Genomic DNA, 25,766 nt, shown 5'->3' on the forward strand with positions numbered 1-25,766 from the left:
TCTTCCATTAATTTTTAGCTATACATATATTACAATTTTTTTTTTTTTCAGAAAGACACATATGTCATCAGTGATGTAATATCTGACGTCATCAGCAGAGGATTGCGGTCGCGTGAGTTATAGTTGCCTGCACTAACTATAACAGGGGAATTTTATTGGTTTTTCACGAGTGAAATGTCCTGCTAACTATAACATGTGTGAAACCTATGGTTTTTTAAGTGAATTTGCAGGGTTTTTGAAATGCTAATTCCTAACTATAACGTGTGTGAAACATATGGTTTTTTCAGTGAATTTGTACGGTTTTTTAAATGCTAAGTTATGTATTTATTAATATATATATATTTTTTTTAAATTTCGTGCGCTTACGGTGCGCGCACGGTGCGCTTACGGTGCGCGCACGGTGCGCATTGCGCGCCGTGCGCGTGCTGCGGGCACGCGGTGCGCTTTGCGCACCGCGCGCTCACTTTACGCAATTCGGGGCGTGCGCGAACGGTGCACGAAGTTCGCGGAATTTTTCCGTTTTCACCGTGCGCGCACGTTGCGCTCACTCCGCGCGCCCTCCGCGATTTTTCACAAAAAAAAAAAAATCTTTTTTTGGCCCTTGGGGGTCCTTCTGGGACCCCCTGACAAATGCTAGGGGGTCAGGAACTGTCCAGCCTGCCCCCTTTTCGCGTTCTCCACCTTTGTTTTTCACCCCCTCAGAGTGCGAGAGACAAAATGGCGGCCGACACTTCCTGGTTTCGACCGATTCGAATGTTTACTAAGATCTAACAACCAATCAGAATTGCGCACACGCACGACAGGGTGCCCGCACCCAGCGCGCACGGTGCGCGCGTATAGATATTTATATGCCTTTAAATGCTATTTTCTCAGAAAATACTGAACAGATTTACACCAGACCTGCAAAAGGCATTTCCTTGACCTTATGGCTACCTCTCTGCCAAATTTCACGTAATTCTGTTCAGCCGTTTGGGCTGTAGCTGCGACTAAAGTCCCTATGGAAAAATACATGGGGAAAATGCGTTTTGGGACCCCCCCTTTTTCTCGGCCCCCGCTTGACGAATCCCCCCAAGACTTTCAGGGAAGGAGCGGAGCGGAGCGCCCCATTTGTTTTGAAAATTTCGCGAGGATTCGTCAACCGGCGCCAAAGTTATTCATAATAGAATTTTGAGATTTCCTATGGAAACTCGGTCCTAACTATAACTATCTACTGGCGACCGCCAGTAGATAATATATATATATATATATATATATATATATATATATATATATATATATATATATATATATATATATATATATATATATATATATATATATATATATTATAGATAGATAGATAGATAGATAGATAGATAGATAGATAGATAGATAGATAGATAGATAGACATGTAAACTTTGCTTCGTCTGTAAGCATTACCCTTTCAATGTTTATTCCGCAATATTGTTGTACGACGAGACTCATGCCCTCAATATTCAGTAATACAATCCACCTTAACATTTCCTAGAGAGAACAGCAGCCTGTTTTGTCTGAAAAAACCAAGACAACTTCCTAACTGAGACCCTTCTCCCCTCCTGAAAAAGTTAAAAAATGTAAAACCTGAATATAAAAAGTGAATTTGTGGCCCCTGGCAAGTTTCAGAGCAAACAGTCTCAAGCTGCTATGTCTCTAGGGCCTTACAATTCAGTCATACTGTCATATCACTGAAGGGCACGTCCCAGGGTGAAAAACCTCACAGTAATGGGTTCCAGGTCTTTGGCACTCCCTGGACATGTTCATTGTACACCCCCATGGTGCTCGCTGCCTGGAAATATGTGGCTACAATGTCTTTCATGCAATGACATAGCACTCACTCCACCTGCTCAGCATGTACATTTCATGTGGCCACCTTACTACTCCAGCAAGATGTGGAAGGTTGTTTCTCTGTGCCCCCGCCCCATGCATGAGTCATGGAGGCAGGAACATTGTCATAATATATGTTGTGAATGGGCTAGTTCTTAATTATCAATGACTCCTTTAAAACCCTTCTGTTATTGATGGCTGATCTTCTCAGTCTTTGACGGAGTGCACATTAAGGATTATTCCAAGATGTCTGCATTATTTTCCAGATCCAGGACATTGTGCGCATGAGCCATCTGCTCACCATCTTCAGAGAGGACAAAGGCAGCACACAGGAAGAGGATGTCGCCATGGCCCTCCTGAAAGGTTAGTAAAGGCTTCACCTCCACACTAGACATCCTCCATAAGCTCTAACATAACAGCACACATTCGTAAAGCACAAGTTCACACCTTGGGGTATCTTGTTGCTGAATAACAAGTGTTTAATATTACCCAACCCAGGGGTACTCGTTATGTTGACCTCATGAGGAGAAAAGGCTAAGTGAACTCGCCAGGATTTGAACCTGCAGCCCTGAAGTCAAACACATGTTTCTGGAGTGGGTGCATTAGACCAATGAGCCACAAGATATACCATATAGTGCATGGCATGTGACATGTATAATAACAATACTTAGTACGAAGCATAAAACACAATCACATATATTATGAGTACTGGCTCTCTTCACACCCTAACGCTGATAGATTTGTGCTTCTTTCAATTTAATTTTCAGCATGAGTGTTGTTCGTGACCAGCAGTGCTTCCAACCTTAATTAGGCAAAATCATTGTTTTTTTAACATGTCTCAGCCATCATTTTCCATAATGTTGGTTTAAAAAAAAAAAGGATTCAGTTTGGAAACTATGCTTTTAAAGTTATTGTTTGCACATTTTGTGAACCTTGTTGACTTCACAGCTGATCATGAATCCTGTGATCAAGCTTCTGGATCGTGAATCGAGTTTACTAGTTCATGAACCTATTGTGCTATTGTGCTTTGTGAACCACAGATGCCCTTTTAGTGAGCCGTGTTTGATTTGTACCAAAGATTCATGACATGTTTTTGACTCCATTATTGCCAACAGCCCTGCCCTACTGATTCCGGATCCAGGCTGATGACCCTGGCTCCTTTTTGCTGATCAGGGGAAGTTTTAGCCTCATCCTGCCTGGCAAAGCTCTGACCATCTTGCCCTGTCAAACACTGTCTAACGATTTGCAGTGTTTGGTTTGTGAACAGGAATATCCGGGTTTTGAACTTTCCAAAGAAGTAGAGAACAGCTTGCAAACCGGAAGTCATCTTAGCCAATTTAATTTATTTTCAAAACCAAAGTTCAGAATTTTGTTTTTTAACTCATAACTTCTTGAGTGAATTTTATGAATTAACAAAAGGATCTATTTAGAAGGAACTTCGGTCTACAAAAAATGAACATGGAAAAATTAGTATGTGTCTCAGAAAATGTGATTTCCCCTAAAAATAAACTTTGACTCACCCTAACCAATTTACCTAAAGTTTGGATGGGGGAATCAGATGCATATGAGGTATGAAGCTAGCTTATTTGGGAAATATGCTCTCAATCAAACGTTTTTAACAAAAAAAAAAAGGAAATACCAATATATATGAGAGGAATTGTTATAACCTACTACCTGGGAGGTCCTAAGCACAGGCCATCGCTTCCATCTTCCTTGTTCCCACCCTGCTCTACTTACCATTGGTTGCTTCTGTTCTTGCTCTTCTACCATTAAATAGAATGTTGGTCAGTTTGTGGCTGAGGAGTGGAGGTTGTTAGTAGAGACAGATAGCTGCACCTGAGGTCATTGTATATTGATTGTGTTGATATAAACTAGTTGCTAAAAACTACTATAGAATCGGAGCAGTGTCATCGTCATAGTAACACTTGCTGTGAAGATGATGAGAGGTGAAGGGCAGTCCATTACCATCACCCCATACAAAGTAGACGCTGTGCTTCTGGATTCGATCCCCTTTGTTGACATTATTTCTTATGTGAATAAAACCAACTATCCACCTACTTTGTAAGGTGCGGTGTGGGGGTACTGGTGCAGTTCGGGTTCCTCAATTCCCCTCTACTTCCACGGACGGAATGATTTCACAGTCACACGCACACACACACATCATACGCTGGTGGGGCCCATAACACCAACATTCATTGTATCAATCTATCCGCGCCTATAAAGGGAAAACATCAGTTCCGAACCAAACTGCTTTTCCTAGATGGAAGAACCACTTTTCCCTGAATTACCCTAACAATCCTTCCATCAAATAGGTCGATCGAATCATTTAGTTGTCTGGTTTGATAACACCTTGACACTCTAAATTATGCATTAAAACATTTCAATGAAATAATCACCCGACACATTAATTCAAACAATAGTTTCTTTATCTAAATCAAATGCATGTTAAAAGCCTAGTTAATGCAATATCATCTTTGCCATATTTACCTATTCTGGCTAAATGTCGTTTTCTAAGTCAGAACTGGTCCTCAGCAACTTTGTCAGAATTCTGTGCCGTCATGTAGAGTCACCGTCCTCTCCGTCAGCATAACCTCAGGATACTGGAAATGACGAACGCACGAACTAACATACCTCTCTAGTCTACCAATATTTATACTAAAATTTACATGAAAAATGTTACATTCGACGTTTCTCAGAGTTCCGATTGGCTAATTCAAAATAGTCTTTATTTAATTCTGCAACATCTCTTTATTTTCCCATACGGGGAAAGTTCCAAATCGATGGTTAAGGAAACGAAGTCCGTATCTTTAATCTAGCTTTTGAACGGAAGTTTATCTTTCACTTGTAACTTTTCTTCATGTTCAGGGGCACTTGGCACTCCTCCCAGAGTAGTCTTCATGGACATGGCATGATGGGTCACACAGGGGACATGGTCGATGTCAGTGCAAACGTCTTTTCCATTGTTCAATTTAGTGATGTAATGGAATTCAAATACAGGGTTCAGTCGGCAGCCATTTTATGGCAGGCCACAATGGTCAACTTAAGCAAAGAAACACAAAATCGTAATTAATACATGGAAATAATTAAAACAGTGTTATTCCCTCGCTAATTCCCATATGTGCGTGCATTTATCTAGCCATATGCAACACTTAAAGCCATTAGTGCACGTTTATTTTAAGCGCAAACCACAATAACATCACATAAGCAACGTTTATTTCATAAATATGCGTACAAACTTAGTTCACTTATTATTTTAGCCATGCAGATGCATTCCCACGTGTATTCTTTAGGTTAACAAGGTTTATTAGTCTTAAAACTCAGCAAATCATTAATTATTATAATTATTCATTAGTTATTTTAATATAGACATACGAAAATGGAATAGGTGTTTCAATAAAAAGTATTATACCTGCTCCAGCAGTACTTCAGAGTGGGATGCGTACGTTGGCCAAAATACTCTCATACACATGCTGACACCCCCTGATCTCTTCCCTGATCAGGATGCCTGTTCCTTACTGGGCCAGGCTATCCGCCTGGAGGCAGCAGAGACTCCAGACCACCCATAATGGTGTAAGCCTGCTACACCCAGAGTGCTTGATGGGGCTTGTAGATGGACTGCAGAGACGGATGGAGGCATTCTGGACGCACGTGAAGGACAGTGTTTAGTCTCCTTTACCATTATAATTTTCGCTTGATCAATAAATGTACGTAGAACCATGAAACCATCAAAAAGAGGCGTGGCTGGTTAGTGATTGTCATATTCTATGTTTAATTGGCATAAGTGCAGTTCAGATGGGCAGCCGCTTGTTTTGGAATGAGGTTATGCACAGGGGTTGCTCAGAGCATTACAAAAGTAGCCATGGAGATGGCTTGTGCCTCACACAACCAACAGGGCAATTTTGGTTCAGATTGCATCTCGGTGTCTGCCATATTACATCTAAGGAAACATTCTGTTCACTATTACTGTTATCATGATGAAAAAAAAACTTTTCAGTGCTCCTTATCTGTGTCAAACTGTTTCTGCTGGCCAGGTCTTACTAAAAACCCCTGTCTAAGCTTGTCAGGCTTTTCATGTTGGACAGGCATTTTCTACCTGATCTCTGCATTTAATGGATATGTGCTACTTTGCATGCAAATGTTGGTACCCAAAACAGAATGTCACCTATATGTCAAGCTGTTTGTCACCTGTTACTTTGCAGCATCACAAAGCATGGATCCACAGAACTCGGCCTACCAGCTCTACCTGGCTGTGCTATGGAACCGCCTGGATATCGCAGAGAATGACATCCTCGACAGTGAGTGGCCCCGGGAGGTGAGAAGAACTCAAAGGCTCTTACTTGTCCCTGCGCCCCCTCAGAGCGCGACACCTGATCTGATGAGATAGCTAAACCACCAATCCCTAATCGTGTCACTGTGCAGTATCTTCTTCCCCCAATCCATACATAAAGTTTTGGCAGGGGCCTGACCCCTAAACATTTTGCTGGGGGGGAGGGGGGGACTCAGAGCAAAAACATTAAAGACCTCTGCCCTAAGGGACCCTCCCCCTCTTTTTCTCAATCCTTCCGTGATGGATCACCCCAAAACTTGCCATATGAAATTAGTCAAAAAGGAAAATCCTATGGAAAGGCAAATCTAACTACCTAACTATAAATACCCAGTGGCGACCACCACCAATATATAGTGCAGTAGCCCCTCTATAGATAGGATTCTGAGAGACAGGAATCCCTCAGATGAGCAATCGAGTGAACAGTACATTAACATGTCTGCTGGTTAACTATTGAGGTCTGTAGTCTTGTCCCCCTCCCTACCTTCATGAGCATTTGAATGTTTGCCTCTGTACCCTGACAGCCAAGTTTGGGAAGGGTGGACTTGGAGCAGCTGCAGATATAGTAGGAAGGACCCCTTGACACCAGTGGCAGATAACCTCAACCACCTTAATTGGGGCCAGTTGCCGATGCCTTCCCTAGGGCCCCCTTAGAACGGGGACAGATAACTGGCATGAGAGGAAACCATTTGAGCTTCTGAGCTTTCTATTCTCAGAGTGAGTAATTATAGAATACAGTCTTGCTTTTTTGGAAGTGTGGCCTGTAGGATTGTGTCACAGGCTCCTACCTTCCTTCACCCAAAACAAAATATTAATGTAGGTATCTGTATGGCTTAATTTTTTCATAGAACTAACTAATCTTTATTTTGAGTTCACAGATTGATAGAGTAACTTTTAGTGTCCGGAAATCCAGAGATTGTGTGCAGGCTCACCTACCCTCGCCGCCGGAATAGTGTGGGATTCCGACAAAGAGCCCCATTTATGGGAGCCCGTCAGGCATTGCAGCGCCGGCCCGACGAGGAGCAAGCCCAGATGATGAAGCATGACCCCTAGCTTGCTGGGTGTGTGAGGGCTCCAGTTCCGAAGAGGGGTCTCCCCCTCTCACCTTGAATAATAGGATTCACTTATTGAACCTACATATCGAACCTAGTACTCGCTGACCTTATATGTCTCCTCACCCTTAGGAACTGCATACCCATCTTTATACACGAAAGTCCTATTTGCCATCCTTGACCAGGAACACACTGAGCAAAGGTCGCCAAGAGGTTCAGGATAGATGTTGGCGCGTGCGCAATTGATTCTGTGCCTCATTAGACAGTGGCCACTTCTGCACGCGGTGTCAGCGACCATCTTGGATTAGGCCAAGATGTTAACTTAAGCAAAACAAACACAAAAGAATAATTAATACATAAAAATGGTAATTCTAATGTTAACCCCTTGCTAATCCCTTTATGTGCTTGTATTTATCTAGCGTATAGCGACATTTAAAGCCATTATATTCACCTTTTCGGTCCAATCAGGAACACAAACGTCACAAAAGCAACATATATTATGCAATATTCTATCACCACATATACTAATTATTAATATGCATACGGATTTTAGTTATAAGAGTTATTTAGCCATGCAAATAGCAAATCCCATGTGTAGTTCACATTTTAATAATGTTGATTAGTATACATGCATCACTCATTTAATAATATTATAGTTAATAGATTATATAATTAGTATTTTCATGCAAGAATAGAGGAGGTAGGGGGCGCTAGAGGGCGCGCACGCAGTATGGCCGCACTCATGTGAGGCTCCTGCTGCCTGAGCTAATTATCCTGACATTATCCTGGGTATTTGATCGCCTGCCGGACCGCGACCAGGCTTACCTGTAGCTGCTGTTCCCCTGCGGCTCCGACTGCAGTTTTGGAGCTGGTAGACTCGCAGGGACGGAGCGGGAGGCGCCGCAAGTTGCGCCGGGCCGGTGGCTGCTGCGTGGTGGTGGCAGCGGCCGAGAGCTGGAGCTACGCGATCCCGGTGCTGGCCGCGCGGCGGGTAGGCCCCGGCCTGGCCATTGGTGCTACGGCGACCTACAGAGCAGGGATCTAGGAGGCTGCACAGGAGGGTGAGGCGGCGGGTAGCGGGGGGGCTCACAACTCGTCCGGTGCCTGGCTTGCCCCCCCCCCCCCTCGCGCGACTTGCCTATGATGAGCTGCGGAGCGGCGAGACCTGTGCTCCACTGCCGGATTGTGCTGGGGGCCTGAAGATACTCACTGCGCTGCGCGGGGGGTGAACCGCTGCCCCCCCCTCCCGTCCTGGACAGGTCGCGCTGCTTGTGGTGGTGTTGGATGGTGCCCCCTCCCCCGGCGGCCTGCCGGAGGTGGCGTTGAGCCGCAGCTTCAGCGGAGCTACGGTCTGAGATCTGAGACGAGGTGCGTCGAAGTGACCTAGTACTGCATTGACCGGGACTCTACCGCTGCTGGGGCCCCCCCCTGGGGCTTGCTCCTGACCCCCCCCTTGCATCTCCTTGCTCTTACCTGGGCCCCCCCCCCCTGATGGTGGTCTGCTGGTGATCCTGCCGTGGGGGTGCCTCGTCGTGGGACTGCCTCCTTCCCGTGTCTGGGCGGCCGAGGTTCAGAGCGGTGTGCTGGCTGATCTGCCCTGGTGAGGGGGTGAACTGCTGAGAGGTGCCCGTCCTGGATTTCTCCTACGCTGCCGGGTGGGTCCGTCGTCTGCTCTGGTGCCGGCGTGGGCTGACCTGCCCTTTGTGAGCCCCTGTTTTTGGCCTGCCTGTGGTGAGGGTGACCTTGGCTCCTCTGGGGTGGGAGGAGACCCCCTTCCACGAGCCCAAGATGGGCAAGCATGACAGCAAGCAGTCAAAACTGTCCTTTGCTGCCCCAGTTACGAAAGCCGGGCTGCGGAGTACGCAAGATGCTGGAGGCGCACAGGACCCCCCGGCGACTGACGCGGACGCGGCCTCACCGCCAATGGATCTTCAACAGATGATGCGGGAGATGCGCCAGGGCTTTGCCACCGTCGTAGACCAGGTGGACCGACTTTCTTCACGTATGGATGCGTTCGCGCAGAAAATCGATGCCCATGAGGAACGCCTCACTGAGGTCGAACGGCGGATCTCGGAGAACGATGACACGGCTGCTTCCCACTCTACGCAGCTTACGAAAATGGACAGTGTTCTGCGGATCATAGCTGCGAAGAATGAGGAGTTAGAAGCCCGCAGCCGGCGTAATAATATTCGCGTGGTAGGTGTTCCGGAGTCAACTAATACAGGGCGCATGGAGGAATATGTGGAGAGGATCCTCATTGCCTCTATTGGCTCGGAAACCTTCTCTAAACAATTCATCGTGGAGATGGCGCACCGCTCCCTCGGACCGCGACCGCGTCCAGGTGCGCCACCTAGGCCCATCATCGCGCGACTCCTAAACTACCGCGACCGAGATGCTGCGCTGCGGGCTGCGCGTATGAACCAGAACCTGTCATGCGAAGGTGTCAGCTTCACCATTTTCCCGGACTTCACGCCTGTTTTTCAGGAACAACGTCGCAAATTTGTTGATGTTAAGAAAAAGCTGCGAGCTCTCCAAATCGACTACGCGTTGCTCTATCCGGCGAGGCTGCGGATCACCCATCAAGCGCAACAACATTTCTTCACGAACCCGCAGCAGGTGGAGGACTTTTTGAAATCCCTGAGGAGGAAACGTAACGAACGGCCTGATGAGGAGGATGCGGCCCAGGGGAACGAACATTGACTGCTAGCTTGTGGGTCGCCGGGATCATTCCCTTACATCAGCGTGCGGCTTCTCTGCACTTTCCTGGTGGCCGGCCCCTACAGGCCCTCCTGATGGGCGGCGTCAAGACTGAGCAAGATTGTCCTGGTCGTGTGCTGGTCGGGGATCGGTAATGTATGCCAGGCACCACCCTTCCCCCTCCCTCTGTGACTATGGTGGGAAATGGGCAGGAAGGGGTGGATCTGTGTGCCCTCTGGATGACCCCCGTAGGGTGTACCCCCTTGACTTTAATGACTGAGTTGCTCCTGTTGAGCTTTCTGAGGGCACTGACGGGTGGGGGGTGGGTAGATATTTCTGGCGAGTTGGGGTTGCTTCAGTGGGTGGGGGGTGGGGTGGTGGGACTCGGGGCACTGTTGCATTCCTTATTTTTGTGGCTTTGCGGGACTGGTTCCGGGGCGGTAGGGTGGGGTCCCGGTTCAAGGTTCTGTAGGATTGGGTGCTTCACTTCTCCCCTTGGATCGGTAATGGAGGTTGGTGTGGGGTGCATGCTGGTGCAGGCAGTTGGGTTGGTCGGGAGATCGGAGATGTTTTTTAATGTTGTTGCAATGTTTGATACAGCTGTGTTCAGGACGTTGCCGTCCGTTGAATTGTCTCAAGCTCTGGCTTTGCGTTTGCGGGAGGGCCCCCGGGTGGAACGTGGAGTGTATGCACTTGTAGGCGGTGGAAATGGCCTTTGCTTGACTGCCGTTGTAGACTGCGGAACGATGGTGGTTTGGCGCGGGGTGTGTCGAGTAGATAGCGTGCACGGCAGTTGGGGGAGGACTGAGAGAGACCCCTTTATCAATGCACTTCCTGCCCGTTTTGTGTTGACCTGGTTATGGGGGACACTGACCTGAACATACTCACATGGAATGTCAGGGGACTGGGGGACCCTAGAAAGCGGAGACATATCCTGTCCTACCTAGATCGCAACGCCATACACATTGCGTTTCTCCAGGAGACCCACTTCCGGGCGCGGGCTACCCCTAACTTTGCTAATAGGTGGGCGAAGTACTCTACCTTTTCTTCCTATTCATCCTACTCTCGAGGTGTAGCCATATTGGTTAAACGGAACACCCCCTTCGTTCTGGCGGGCACGAAAAGCGATGCTCAGGGCCGATACTGCCTGATGTGGGGTAGACTAGGACATAGAATGGTTACTCTAGCCTGCTGCTATGGTCCCAACGTGGACGACCCGGCCTCCTTTGTTGACCTCAGTGCGGATATAGTCGGTGTGGGTACGCAGCACCTCATCTGGGGGGGAGATTTCAATGTCACGCTTACCCCGACGTTGGACAGGTCCCACCCGGCCTCACATCATTATACGCGGGCCCGGGAGGCGCTCTTGGAGATCATAACAGAGCACAGACTGATTGACTCATGGAGACACCTCCACGGGGATGGCCGTGAGGGCACACACTTCACGGCGCAGGCGCGCTCCTGGGCCAGGCTCGACTACATCTTCCTGGCCCCACAATTTCATGTGGCGCTGGTTGGGGCACGACCCCTCCCGAGGACCTTCTCGGACCATGGGCCAGTACGAGTCACATTGAGGGCGGCAGGGCTTGGCCCCCCTTTGGCGGCCTGGCGCCTGCAGCCCATGATGCTCCTCGATGCCCTCTTTCAGGAGGAGCTACGGGAGGAATGCTTGGCTTTCTTTGAGCGCAACAAAGACTCCGTGCAGGACGTTGAGACTATTTGGGATGCATTTAAAGTGACCTTGAGGGGTCTGTGCATTGCCAAGGGGTCGGGTGTCCTGAAGAGTATAACGGCGCGTCTGAACACCTTGGAGGCTGAACTTCGGACGCTGGAGACGTCGCTGGCAGACAGCCCTGATGATACCTCGTTGGCGAGTATTCGTGGCAAAATTTCGGAATATACTGCTGAGGCCGTCCGGGAGGCAAACTTTAGGGGCAAATACTGGGTCGCCCGGAGTTACGGTGAGGGTGAGAGGCCGGGGAAAGCCCTGGCTGCGACGATGAGGCTAGCGCGACCGCCTAATACGATCATGGAGATTGGTGGGGCGGACGGCACACTGTACAGGGATACCGCACATATTCTCAACGCGTTTGTGGCCCACTATAGTGTGCTTTATGCGTCAACTAGGGTTGGGGAGCTCCAACTGCATGATTATCTTGAAGACGTGTCGCTGGGGTGGCTTGGTGATGCGCAAAGAGAGTTTCTGAGCTCTCCCTTTGAGCTCGACGAGGTGAGGGAGGCCATCATGCAGATGCGGTCGGGCAAGACCGCCGGGCTAGACGGGATACCCATTGAATTTTACAAAACATATATTGACTTTATGGCCCCAGTGTTGAGAGAAGTCTAGGAGGATGCGTTGGAGGTGGGACATCTCCCCCCCTCGATGCGCATGGCCCTCATCACGTCGCTCCTTAAACCGGGGAAGGAGGCTAATGACTGCGACTCCTACCGGCCTCTCTCCCTACTTAATTGTGATGTCAAAATTTTAGCCAAGCTCATCGCCAACCGTATTAATCTGTTACTCCCTAACCTGATACTGCCCGACCAGGCCGGATTTGTGCCAGGTAGGGCTACGTCCCATAATTTGCGCACTTTCTTTTCGATCCTTAACTCTGTACATGAGGATCTGCCCATGGCCGCCGTGTTCCTGGACGCCACAAAAGCTTTTGACTCCCTTGAATGGGACTATCTGTTCCATGTTTTGTGGCGCATGGGGTTCCCGACTGTATTTATTTCGTGGATTAAGTTGTTATATACTGCTCCTCAGGCCAAAGTATTGGTGAATGGTCGCCTATCCTCTGCTTTCTCTATTTCCAGGGGCACCAGACAGGGTTGCCCCCTTTCGCCCCTATTGTTTGCTTTGGCCATGGAGCCTCTGGCGGCCAAATTGCGGCAACACCATCGTGACAAAGCGTTGCGGTGCTTCCAGAGGCAGATACTAATATCCATGTATGCCGACGATATCACCCTCTATGTGCGGGATCCGAAGGAAAATCTTAACCCGATCCTCCGGGAATTTATTCGGTTTGGCATGATTTCTGGTATCCAGATCAACTGGAGCAAGTCTTGTTTGTTTCCCCTGACGGCCTCCACTGGGCGATTTGCGCCTGACTTCCCCCTTGCCTGGTGTGAAGGGGACTTTAAATATCTGGGCATCCGTATTGAAAAAAACAGGGATGAACTCATGCGGGCCAACTATGGGGCGGCGCTGTCCCGCATTACGGATTCCATTACACGATGGATCGCTTTGCCCCTCTCAATGGCTGGCAGGTCCTCACTGATTAAGATGGTAATCTTGCCGCAGCTGTTGTACCTCTTTTTGAATATTCCCTTTCACCCCGGTGCCTTTTTTTTTCGACAACTCCGCTTGGAACTTATCAGATTGGTTTGGGGCGGTAAATCACCTCGGCTCCAGTGGGAGATCCTTATTAAGCCCTTTGATCAGGGAGGATTCGGCATTCCTAATTTTGAGCTGTATTATCAGGCGGCCCAGGCGCATTACGCTTACTTTTGGTTTCGGCAGCCTCGATATATGCCGCAACTTGCGGCTGAACACTGGCTGGCGCACCCCATTCCCATAGAGGGCGCGTTGTACATCCCAGTGACAGGCAGAGACAAGACGCCCACGACACTGATTAGTACGGTGACTGCTTGGAACCGGTTGGCTGCCACTCTAGGGCTTGACATGGTGTACGCCCCACTCCTGCCTCTTGTTTACCACCCAAGCATGCCTCTGCTGCAGGAGGCGGGTTTCCGGAAGCTACTTCACGCTATACACGTGAAAACGTGGGGTGATCTGTACCACAATGGCAGGTTCCGGTCCATGGAGCACATGTATGCCAACATTCAGCCTACCCCCCTTGACGTTTTTTTATACCTCCGCCTCCGGCAGGGGCTGAGAGCCCTCATGCCCTGCTTCCCCCAGGAACCCCCACATTTGACTCCGCTGCATCGTATATTGAGTGATGACACTCCGGCTAAGCTCGTTTCCAAAATATACCGATCGGTACACTCCTCCACACAGGCGCCGCAGTTGGCAGCGAGGGGGAACTGGGACCGAGAGCTGCAAGCCCCGTTGACGGACAAACAGTGGCAGTTCTGCCTGATGCAGACGGACTGCGTCTCCTCCAGTAGCCGACTCAGGATTATCCATTACAAATACCTTCATAGGCTCTACTACACGCCGTCCAGACTTCACAGATATCAGCTTCGTGAGGATGATAGATGCGACAGATGCCGGGCTCCAGGTGCGGACTTTCTTCACCTGGCGTGGGCGTGTGATGCAGTTCATCGCTACTGGTGCCAGGTGTTTGAAGCGCTCTCAAAAATGATCAATACAGTATTGATGCCCTCCCCTCTCCTGGCCCTTCTGGGCTATGTAGAGCCTATACAGGCGACGCACCGCAAATTCATTGCGCTTGCCTTTCTGCTTGCTAAACGGAGAGTGGCGTGTCGCTGGGGCAGGGGCAGGGCCCCGAAATTCAAGGACTGGGTGCGAGATCTTGTGTACTGTCAAGACCAGATCCGTACGTACTCTGAGCTTATGCCGCCCACGTCGCGGCCCGCTGACATATGAGCCCCGCTGCAATGTTATCTGCTGGCTGGGACGACGGCCCCGGATGGCAGTCAGGCTGCTGAGTGAGCTCGTGCTGGGGAACTAGGGCGTCTGAGGGTAGCTGCCCGAGGGTGCTGCCGGGATGGGCTGGTGCTGTTTGCGCTGAGGTTGTGGGTATCCCTCCGGACTGCTGTGGGAGAGTGTGGGTGTGTGGAGTGTGGAGTGGGAGGTCCCCCCCCCCGGGGGTCGGTGCCCCATGCAATGGCCTCTCTGGTTTAGCTATATGGTATATTGATGCTATATTTCACTAGATTTGCAGTACTGTTCGTGCCACCCCTGCAAGTAATGTATTATCTATGCCTCCCTCAAGACTTCTACGTATCGCCCATGTTGATATGTATACACAATGTCGCTCCTTGGAATACAGCTGTATGTTTTTTTTTGTCTTAAAGTTTCAAAATAAAATTTAAAAAAAAAAAAAGAATAGAGGAGGTATACAAAATTTTGCACTACCTGCTCCATCAATCCCCCCTTTGGTGATTATATCACCACACTACTAAAATTTTGTATACATTTGTCATGAAAAGAGAAATTAATTATTTTTATTAGTTGACATTTCTGTTTCCCCAATTTCTTCTCTTCTGGCTGTTTTATACATACTATCTTTCATCTCTTCAAATTCTACTTCTTCAAATTCTCATTCTTGTCTCTTATTCTGTCTTCTTTTCAAATTTTCGCTTTTTAACTTTTTCTGTATTCTCTTTCTTTAATAACATAGACATCCTAGTCTTAAAATTAATTCTAGAAAAATCACACAGGTTAACGGAAATAGGATCTTACCTATAAATTTGCTACCTAATTTTAATAAGACATTTTTTATAAAAGAAAGTTTCTTTCCAATCTTTTCCCAAACACCTTCAACCTCCAGTGGTGCAATTTCCTCATGCAAATCAGTTATATTTTTAATGTAGATCTTCAGATCTTGACTTTCATCAGGAATGTAAGTACAACAATGTTGAACCTTCAGCATTCCACAGACTCCACCCTCTTTCGCCAAAATTATGTCAAGGGCAAGTCGATTTTGCATTACCATGGCACGCATGGCAACCATTTCAGTATTTACCAATAAAAATCCTCCAGCGGTGCTTGTTGACAAGCGATCCACCACTGTTGATAGTTTTCTAATGTTATGTGCATTCAGAGATATTCCCACTGCTGGTATCAATGCTCCAAAAATGTCTCCTACAATTTCTGACCAAGATTCTCTTTTTCTAAGTGTTAGTTGACTACCTAACTTTTCCTATTTCAATGTGGAATATCTTTGGGAAAACCAGGCCTACATAACACGTGCCATACCAATAGACTGGTAACCGATAATATGCTTTGTTCCTGCAGATAAAATATAATCCAGGAAAAACTGGATCATTTCCTCCTTTAAATCCCCATCCACCCATGATTCGATATGTATCATGGCAATCACTGTTTACAAAATAATTATCATATGCAGTTTGATTCCTTCTAATACACAACTTTCCTTTCTGAGGCCAATCCAAAGCCATTGTTGGACTAGCTTCTCCCTTCAAATGCTTTTCTCTTTCAACATCCCGAACGGTCTTTTCTTCTTTCCCTTCAGGTATTTTCCTTTACATCTTTAATCTCCTTTCTTCAACCATATCTAAGAAAATCCTTTCCTCTTTCTTTAAACTGCAAGTTAGATTATTTTTAAATATAGACTCTAATGTTAGTTCTTTAGTTTCTAAGAAAAATTCACCTAACACCTTTGCAGGCTTCACTTTATTTAATTTGTTAACTACAGGTACTTGTGAAAATATGTTGTCTACAGCTGAAAAATAATATTCTAATTTCCCTATTTTGTAAAACAAACTAGCTATTACACTACATGTTATTCCATAGGTTACTGGGAGGTGATGATAGGTCACTCCCTCAGACATATGCAGGTAACTCCATGCAAACGTAGCAGTCCCTCACGTCCATTGTCTTTACATATTTGTACAGTAATTTCGAAAATACATTGTTAGAGAAATCATTTATAGACCTATCTTTATGTAGATAATTTCTATCTATTTTAGTCGGATATACTTTTTGAATCTTTTCTATATTAGTTTTATTCTCACTATGTCCTTCTATTGTTTCTAATGTAATCTTAAATTAGATCATCAAAGCTAACCCACTCCATAGAAGCATTAGTAATCCTGTACAACAACAACACATTTTAAACCATCTTTTAAGAAATACTCATCTAGCTTTTCTACTTTCTGTGTTTGCCATTTTCGTAAATGATCAGTGTCTTTTGACTTAGCCTCTTCTACTTCACAACTAGTTTTGTCTAACCCAAGGCTCTAAGCACCTATTTGGTTCTATCAGTTATGTCTTTTCCAGTATTATCGTCTTCCCATTGGATCACTTTGGTTCTTTTCAGTTTGGCATTTGATCATCTTTCACTTTTCTTTCATAATCTTGATACAGAACCTCCTGAACATCCGTTTCTTCTCCAATGTCGGACAAGATAACTCTCAGGATTTCCGATTTTTCATCTTCCTCAACCACTTCTGGTACAGTCACCTCTGGATTTCCTTGGCTATCCGCGCCTTCTTTTATTTCAGGCAGTGCCACATATGACCATTCCTGCGACTTATACTTCTGGTTAGGTTTTCTCGTTCTCTTGTTTTCCTCTGCTGTCGTTATTTCCCCGTTTTTCGATTTTCCTTGACTAGATACTTCGTTCACTTGTTCAAATCTAGATGAGTTCACTCGTGTCAACCTGTATCTCAATCTCTTTATTTTGTTTGGACAGATTTTATCTCTTGCTGATCTTTTCAATTCATTTCCATGTTCATTTTTCTCAGCTCTCCATGCTCTCTTTCTCAGGACTCGACCTTCTGGTACTTCTTCATCACTGCCCTCTGATTCTGTTTCAACTTGGCTTTAACTTTCAGCTGTTCTTCTTTCCACCACTTCTTTTATTTCTCCTACTTCTGTCCCTCCTCGTGTTTCTTCCACACAATCTTCCTGCTGACTAACTGTCCCTTCCTCTAACTGGATGTTTGAATTCCCTACAACTCCTTGGGGGTCTTCCGCAAAAATCTTTCCCTTACTTTCTGTATCTGACACCTGATCACCTACTTTTGTTAGTTCAGGCAGAATTTCTCTCAGCTTTCCATTGGGAACTTCCTTATCAACAATTTCTTTGATTGTCTCTTCACTGCTTTTTCCTTTTCCCAAATGTACCTGTGTTTTTTCAGTCTCTGAGTCTGAGCTGGTATCATAAATCTGTAACTTTCTTCTCAAGGGAATATTTTCTGGGGCAAAGGTCAAATTTGGCTCTGTCTCCCCCCTTTCAGGATTTTCTCTTGTTCTGGTTTCTTCGGCATCCGATTCAGAACTAGTTTCTGACTCTTCAAAATATTCTCCTTCCTTGATATCCACTGGATTTGGAATTCGTAATGTGTGACTAGCATGAATCCAGTTCTTTACTCCAGCACACTTCACAGCTGTTGTTATAGTTAAAAATCACTTTTCCCAACGTGGGACCAAACAGTTCCTCCTTCTGTGTACTTTAATTCTCACCCAGTCTCCTGGGCTCAGATCATGAGCTTGCTTCTTTTCAAGGGTGGTGGCATCTGATCCAACCTGATGAAACACTAAGGGGCCGATTTCAATTCCGGCCGCAAAATGAACCAACCGACACGGACCCAGACCGAATACCGACCGACACGGACCAGCGCCGTACGACCCGTGCAGTACGATGCAACGCGAGTGAATTACAACCGACACGTACGGAATAGAAGCCGTATGGTCAAGCCGGAGGGAAAATAGTGATCCGGCCGGAAAACCGACGCGATTTTCACCGACCGACACGAACCCGGAATCAACCAACCGACCCGTACCCGCGATGTACGATTAGCACAGTACGATGCAATGCGTGTAAAACCAGACCGACTCGCACGGAGACCAAGCCGCACGACCGACACGCATAGACAACCCGGCACACAAGCAAGAGAGACCGCTGCGAACAACGCGTCCCAGACACAGAAGACAGGCAGTGTGAACGAGGCGGAGAAGCCCGCACGAGACAACAGCAGCGTCCGTTTCCGTCACATGAACGTCTCCTTCATGCCTACAAAACACAAAGGAAAAAAAGACAAAAAAAGGACCAAACATGCAATGACTAAGCCAATAAATACCCCCCAAAAAAATTTTGAACAAAGACACACCCACAACTCCAACTATATAAAGGACTACAATCACTACCATCATCCCTTGCAAACAGGAGACACAGCCAGCAGCAAACACCAGTACACAGCAACCACAGACACACTCACAACTCACCCATCACACAACTCACACACCATCAGCACCTCATACAAAAGCACACACACATACACACAGCAAAACCGACACCAAACCACTATTACATGCACCCTCACACACACATCCACCACCACCCATCACCATGCCTCCAAAGAAGAATCCAAAGTTCACAGATAGTGAGTTAGAAGTGCTGGTAGACGAGATCATCAGAGTAGAGCCACATTTGTTTGGTACATTGGTTCAAAGGACCCCCATCTCACAGAAAACCAAGATGTGGGCGAGGATTGTGGACAAGGTGAACGCACAAGCACCAACGTTGCGCACAAAGGACGATATCCAGAACAGGTGGTATGACGTGCGCAGGAGGTCTAGAAACTCATCGAGAAAGATCATGCTTTAGTCAGCGCACCGGCGGTGGCCCTCCTGCCAAACCAGTCTACTTCAGAACCTGGGAGGAGAAGGTGCGGGACGTCCTACCACCAGAGAGCATCCATGGCCTAACAGACATCCCAGAGACTGGTGAGTACACAAACAACAAACCCAAGATTGTGTGGCAGGGGGACAATGAAACCATGCACCTCAAGCAAACCTACACTAACCAATAGATAATCAACCCAAGATGTGTATGCCAGTCACACAAACACAATACCTGCCATCTCATAGTGACTGGGGACTGTGTCATGACATGCACCAACCTACAAACAAATAGAGCAAGCCACTGGCACAAAGCCAAATACATCCAGCAAGACAGTTTGCCACCACAAACACACCACCTCACAGTGCAGCGGACTGTCAGGAAGGAATAGTAGGGATGCAGGTGAAGTGAGTGTAGCCAAAAGCATGATGGGGCCTGTAGTCACAGATAATGCTCCCCCTCCTGATTGGCCCATCAAGACCCCTCTGAAACATGCCCACATCACAGGGAGTGGAAAATGACTGACAAGATGGCTGACACTGGGTCCTGCTGTGGGGAGCACAAGGCCCTGCTAGGGCATGTGCGCAAATCACAAGCAGGACACCACTGACTGACATCCTGAAAGACAACTTGCACGCCCTACAATGGAAGCACGTGTCATGATTGGAAGGAGGACTGACAACCCTGACCATACTAATCAGCATGGGGAGACAGCCCCCCCAACACAAACTCAACACAACTCACCGTGTACAATGCAATGACACACACCTCATTGAAATGTCAGCAAAAGATCACCCGTACTGGGTGCTGCTGTGTGAAGCACAGGGGCTCACTTGGGACTTGTAGCCAAACAAACACCAGGATTTCACAGTCAGCCATCTTGCCATTGCTGTCACACCCCCTCACAGGGAAGCAGAGTCAAGAGGGAGGAAGCATGGGCATGCTGGGAAGGGGGGTGTAGCCAAGAGCATGATGGGACTCGCAGTTACAGACAGCCTACACCCACCCACATGGCCCAGCAAGATCAACCTGAACCATACTCGCCTCACAGGGAGTGGGAAGGGACCGACAAGATGTCTGACACTGAGCTCTGTTGTGGGGAGCACAAGGCCATGCTGGGACTGGTAGCTAAACAAACACCAGGATTTCACAGACAACCATCGTGCCATTGCTGTCGCACCCCCTCACAGGGAAGCAGAGTCAAGAGGGAGGAAGCATGGGCATGCTGGGAAGGGGGGTGTAGCCAAGAGTATGATGGGACTCGCAGTCACAGACAGCCTACACCCACCCACATGGCCCAGCAAGATCAACCTGAACCATACTCGCCTCACAGGGAGTGGGAAGGGACCGACAAGCTGTCTGACACTGGGCTCTGTTGTGGGGAGCACAAGGCCATGCTGGCAAATGGCCAACAACAAGATCAAACTCTGTCTGTGACAAGCTGGGAAAAAGCAGTGTACAGGCAGGCATCTGTTAGAAAAGTAGAAAATGTCATGTTTGTGAACCAACGATGCATGTAGAAACATAAATCACATTGTGTGTCTCTTCCGAACACAGGTCGTGCTGGGCACCCACTGACAAATGACGAGGATACCCAGTCCCAGACTCTGTTGGACACTGAGCTCTCTGGTCTGACTCTCTCACTGTCCTCTTCGGATGACGATGACCAACCTGGCCCCTCCGGTGTGAGCCATCATGCAGCACCAGCAGCAGCAACATCTGCCCCCCCTGTACCCACGCCTCCACCATCTGGACACCGACAGGGCACCCCCGCCAACACGGACAGACCAAGGACAATCAACACCCACAGCACAGGGACACAGGACCCCCCGGAAGCTACAACCAACACCACCAGCAACACCACCCAAGGGGTCCCAGGGTCACCTGTGCGTACCGCCGCTGGTCCTGCCCGTGTGGAGAGGGATGCTGGGAGGGGTGGGAGGCACAGGGCACGCCTTGCAGAGGGGTCTGGACTGCATGATGACCCCCAACTGGCATGCATCATAGATGCGTACCAGGATAGCACCAGAGGATTTGGCCAGGTAGAGGGGATCCTCAAGGACATAAAACAGGAGCAGGTCGCCCACCATGCCCGCATGGAGGCAAAGTGGGATACCCTTACTGCGGTGCATCGGGACATACTACAATGCCTCCGCCAGATCAACACCAACCTGTCTCCACCCCCCTGTGTGCCCACAACATCTGTCGCAACACCATCTGCCAGCACCACAGGGAGGGAGGAGGACTCTGGCGAAGAGTCCCCTGCACTGCAGAGGCCTGCACATGAGGATCCCCCCCCGGAAGAAGAGGGGTCGTCCGAAGAAGGACATGTGAGAGGCAGATGTCCCAGCACATCCCCCAGGGCCTCTAAACCTGTTCTGGACAATGTTCTTTGTGCGCAACCCGTTCACCTTGTCTAATCGCACACAACTCGCCCACATGACATGGAGGGTTCATGTTGGGCCAATGTAGCAGATGACTGTGGACTTTACTGTGGACATTTCATCTACCAGCACTTCCAACTCAAATGTGAACTTTGGATTCCCAAACCACTGTACAGCACCCACCATCCTGTGCACCTCACTCACACATGTTTGTAAATAAACTCACCAGTACACCATACTTGCCTCTGTTGTGATTCCAACTTGTCATGTTCAGGGCGAAGTCGATCTACTACACAACACAGTGCATGCCAAATACTGCAACAATGTGACCAACGTAAGGTCAGTCATGGGGATGTGACACATGTGAGGGAGACACACCACTATGGCAACACAAAACGTACTCACCATGGCCATGTGACTCATCACACACAATGATGTAGACCTGAAACACATTGGCATGCACAGACACAACACCAAGCACAGTCAGTGGTAACAAGTCCACAGGTGAGGTAAGCAGATATCACTCAGATGTGGGAAGACAGACAACGCACATAACAAAGCGTAGCACAGGTTCATTACACATCAGCAACACGTTTATTCCACAATAGTTGCATGGTAATTCTACGTAACAGTGGACACACGCTCACAATGTTTTGGAGAATGGAAGTCCAGGGATGTGTGGTACATCAGTTGATGGGAATTGTCAACTTACACACTGGTGTTGGCTTCTGGGTGTTGGTGGTCAGTGTTGACCACACAACAGGCAAAAGACCCTAGGAAGGACAGACAAGATACAGTCAAAAGCACAGACGCACAGGAGAGAAATGCAATACACATGCACAAAGCATGTTGCAAAACACCTACACAAACACTAGTTAGCAGTACTAACCTATTGTGGAGTACACACCACCTGAATGGACACATCACAGTACGCATCCAGTCAAGTGGCACACAGACACACTCAGACAGCAACAGAGCTGGCTCAACACATTCCTGGCTACCTCCATACATTCACATAACAACCCTGGAAACTCACTTTCAGGCGAAGAAGTTGTTGATGAGCTGGGAGCGGACGTCACCATCATCTTCATCATGACTGGCATCTTGGCCCAGGCCGGTATCCTCCACAGGTGCCGGACGTTGGTCGTCGTCATCGTCATCCAGGATGAGAGGCACCTCCTTCAGCACCGCCATGTTGTGTAGCATGCAGCAGACCAGTATTATTTTGCACACCTTTGCAGGCTCATATGGGAGGGCCCCTCCGGTCTTGTCCAGGCAGCGAAAGTGGCTTTTCAGGAGGCCGAATGTCCGCTCAATCACCCTCCTGCTCCGACCATGTGCCTCATTGTAGCGCAGCTCGGCTGGTGTCACAGGGTTTCTGAGGGGTGTCAGCAACCACAGCATGTTGGGGTATCCGGAGTCACCTACACACACAAAATTGAACAAGTAGATGAGTATGGTAGGAGTGCGGAATACAACACTGACAAACACACACAATGCGAAACAGTCAGTACACTCCGACAAGCCAGGCACGCTGAGCTGGCATCTGTGACATCAGCGTTGCAATGTGACTACTTCTCATTATGTAGGCATCGTGCGCCGAACCAGGGAACCGTGCACACACATGTGTGATCAACATGTCAGCAAGACAGACCACCAGAGCATTGATCGAATGGTAGTGCTTCCTGTTACTGTATGCCTGCTCATGTGCCTGTGGTGGTATCAGGGCAACATGTGTCCCGTCAATGGATCCAATGGCGTTTGGCATCCTCCCCAGTGTATAAAAGGCATCCTTAATTTCAGGGAGTTCATCTTGGCTCGGAAACTTGATATACAGGTCGAGGAATTGCAACATCCCCTCCAAGACATCGTGTAGCACCCGACTAAATATTGTTTGCGACATACCACCAGCAGTAGCCACAGTGTACTGGAAGGTACCAGTAGCAAAGAAGTGCAGGGCTGCCATCACCTTCACCTCTGGTGTCAGTGCTGTAGGGTATGTCCGGCCAGGTAGCAGATGTGGCGCCAACTGCTCCGCCAACTCCTCAATCAGTGGCCTGGTGAAGCGGTACCGTCTGATGCTGTTGCGTTCCTGCATGGTTGCAAGGTCTGGGAATGGACAATGCACAGCTGGTGCCCTGCAGTCCAGAGATGCACAAAGGAAGATTGTCAGTACATCCCCAAATGTGGCCATGACCATGATCACTCTCACATGCTAGCTCATGACATTACACAATGTACTGAGGTGTGTGCTGTTGGTCATGGACACATATGTCACCTACAAGACCACCACCTCACATCTCAATTCCACATGTCCACATGAGTCCCATGTAGTGCAATGGGCTATCATCTGGCTGTGTCACCCAACCTATGTGCTGCTGCAACGTTCCAAAAACCCACCCCAGTGACTAATGAGGAATCATGTCTCCCAGGCATCACAGATCTTTGCTATGCAGAAACCCAGGCCCCCTGTATTGCCACATCAATGCAGCAATGGACATGGCGTAGCACGTACACACCACAAGGCAAGCATAAGTCCCACAGGTAGTGGCCACTGTTGTTCATGCCGGCCATACATGTACGTCTCTTAGACACACACCCCATCAAGGTTGATGCATATACCACATGGATGTGGAGACTGTCACCCATTGGTAACATGTGATCAGACACATCTGAGACACAACATGCACACAGACTGTGGGTGCACATCAGTATTTTGGCTACAGGTCTCACTGTGATGTACATGCCATCACCCCCAGGACTCAGGGTGTATGTGACATGCCCCAAACATATCCAACCTGACACTGTGGCCTTCACTCATGCCCATTACTGTCCAATTGCACATCACAGTGCTAATGTGCACAACACACAAAGGACTCTGCCTCCATGTACAAGATAACAGCCTGCTGTGGCCCCCTCAAACACCCAGGGAATGCTGCCTCACATGCCATGAGACACTGTGTGGCCAATGTTATAGTGTGGCAGGTGTGTGCAGGTGTCCATGGCGAGAATATGTGTGCTGCATCCGTCTAATAGTCACACTAATGCGGTCCGACGCGGGTGACAATGGGTACGCATTGCACAAGTCATGTCCGAGCCATGCGTACGCATTGTCATTGAATGCACTGATGTCCGAGGCGGGTGACAATGCGTACGCATTGCACGGGTCATGTCCGAGCCGTGCGTACGCATTGTCATTGAATGCAATGATGTCCGAGGCGGGTGATAATGCGTACGCATTGCACGGGTCATGTCCGAGCCATGCGTATGCATTGTCATTGAATGCAATGATGTCCGAGGCGGGTGACAATGCGTACGCATTGCACGGGTCATGTCCGAGCCGTGCGTACGCATTGTCATTGAATGCAATGATGTCCGAGGCGGGTGACAATGCGTACGCATTGCACGGGTCATGTCCGAGCCGTGCATACGCATTGTCATTGAATGCACTGATGTACGAGGCGGATGACAATGCATACGCATTGCACGGGTCATGTCCGAGCCGTGCGTACGCATTGTCATTGAATGCACTGATGTCCGAGGCGTGTGACAATGCGTACGCATTGCACGGGTCATGTCTGAGCCGTGCGTACGCCTTGGCCTTTGAATCGTATGGAGACGGGTGCATGTGTACATTCAAAATACACGTTGTACAGTCAGTTGAACCAGGCGGGCGCACCCATTGGCTCAGGACTATCATGGAGACAGATGCGGATTCAAAACTTGTACAAGTTGTGCACTGGAAATTCAGTTGGATGCCTACAACAATGTTTCAATTTCAAGTGTTCCATGAAGGTGAAGATTTGAACGATGTGGAAGGCGTGTACGAGTCATAATTTTAAATGGATTGGCCAGATTCATAGAATGCAACCGTGTTGGACCTATCACTTTGGACACATGGCACAGAGTCTGCCTCTGCAGCACATATATAAGGCTGGCTGGACCCCAGGGAGCTCACTTGCCTGCACTACATGCTACTGGACCACATCCCTGCTACCACTGCTGCTGTCTATGCATCCTCTGGCTCCTGCTATGGCACGTACCCTGGAGAGGGCCCAAGCCTTCACTGAGGAGGAAAACCAGGCCCTGCTGGACGGGCTCCTTCCAGAGTACACAAAGCTCTATGGGACACCAGGGGAGCAGGTGAGTGTGCTCTCCACTGCC

General features: G+C 48.3%; 1 protein-coding gene across 1 annotated transcript in view; it reads left to right on the forward strand.

The window, feature by feature from the left end:
- Positions 1–25,766, forward strand: part of LOC146808472 (transient receptor potential cation channel subfamily M member 2-like) — a 2,315,843-nt gene that overhangs the window by 498,808 nt on the left and 1,791,269 nt on the right. Inside the window, exons 9-10 of the mRNA XM_085623958.1 lie at positions 2,110–2,206; positions 6,043–6,155. Of these exons, the coding sequence (XP_085480084.1) occupies positions 2,110–2,206; positions 6,043–6,155 (210 nt within the window). The remainder of the gene's footprint in view (positions 1–2,109; positions 2,207–6,042; positions 6,156–25,766) is intronic.

The sequence above is a fragment of the Triturus cristatus genome, chromosome 8 (assembly GCF_964204655.1).
Source record: "Triturus cristatus chromosome 8, aTriCri1.1, whole genome shotgun sequence".
Lineage (NCBI taxonomy): Eukaryota > Metazoa > Chordata > Amphibia > Caudata > Salamandridae > Triturus > Triturus cristatus.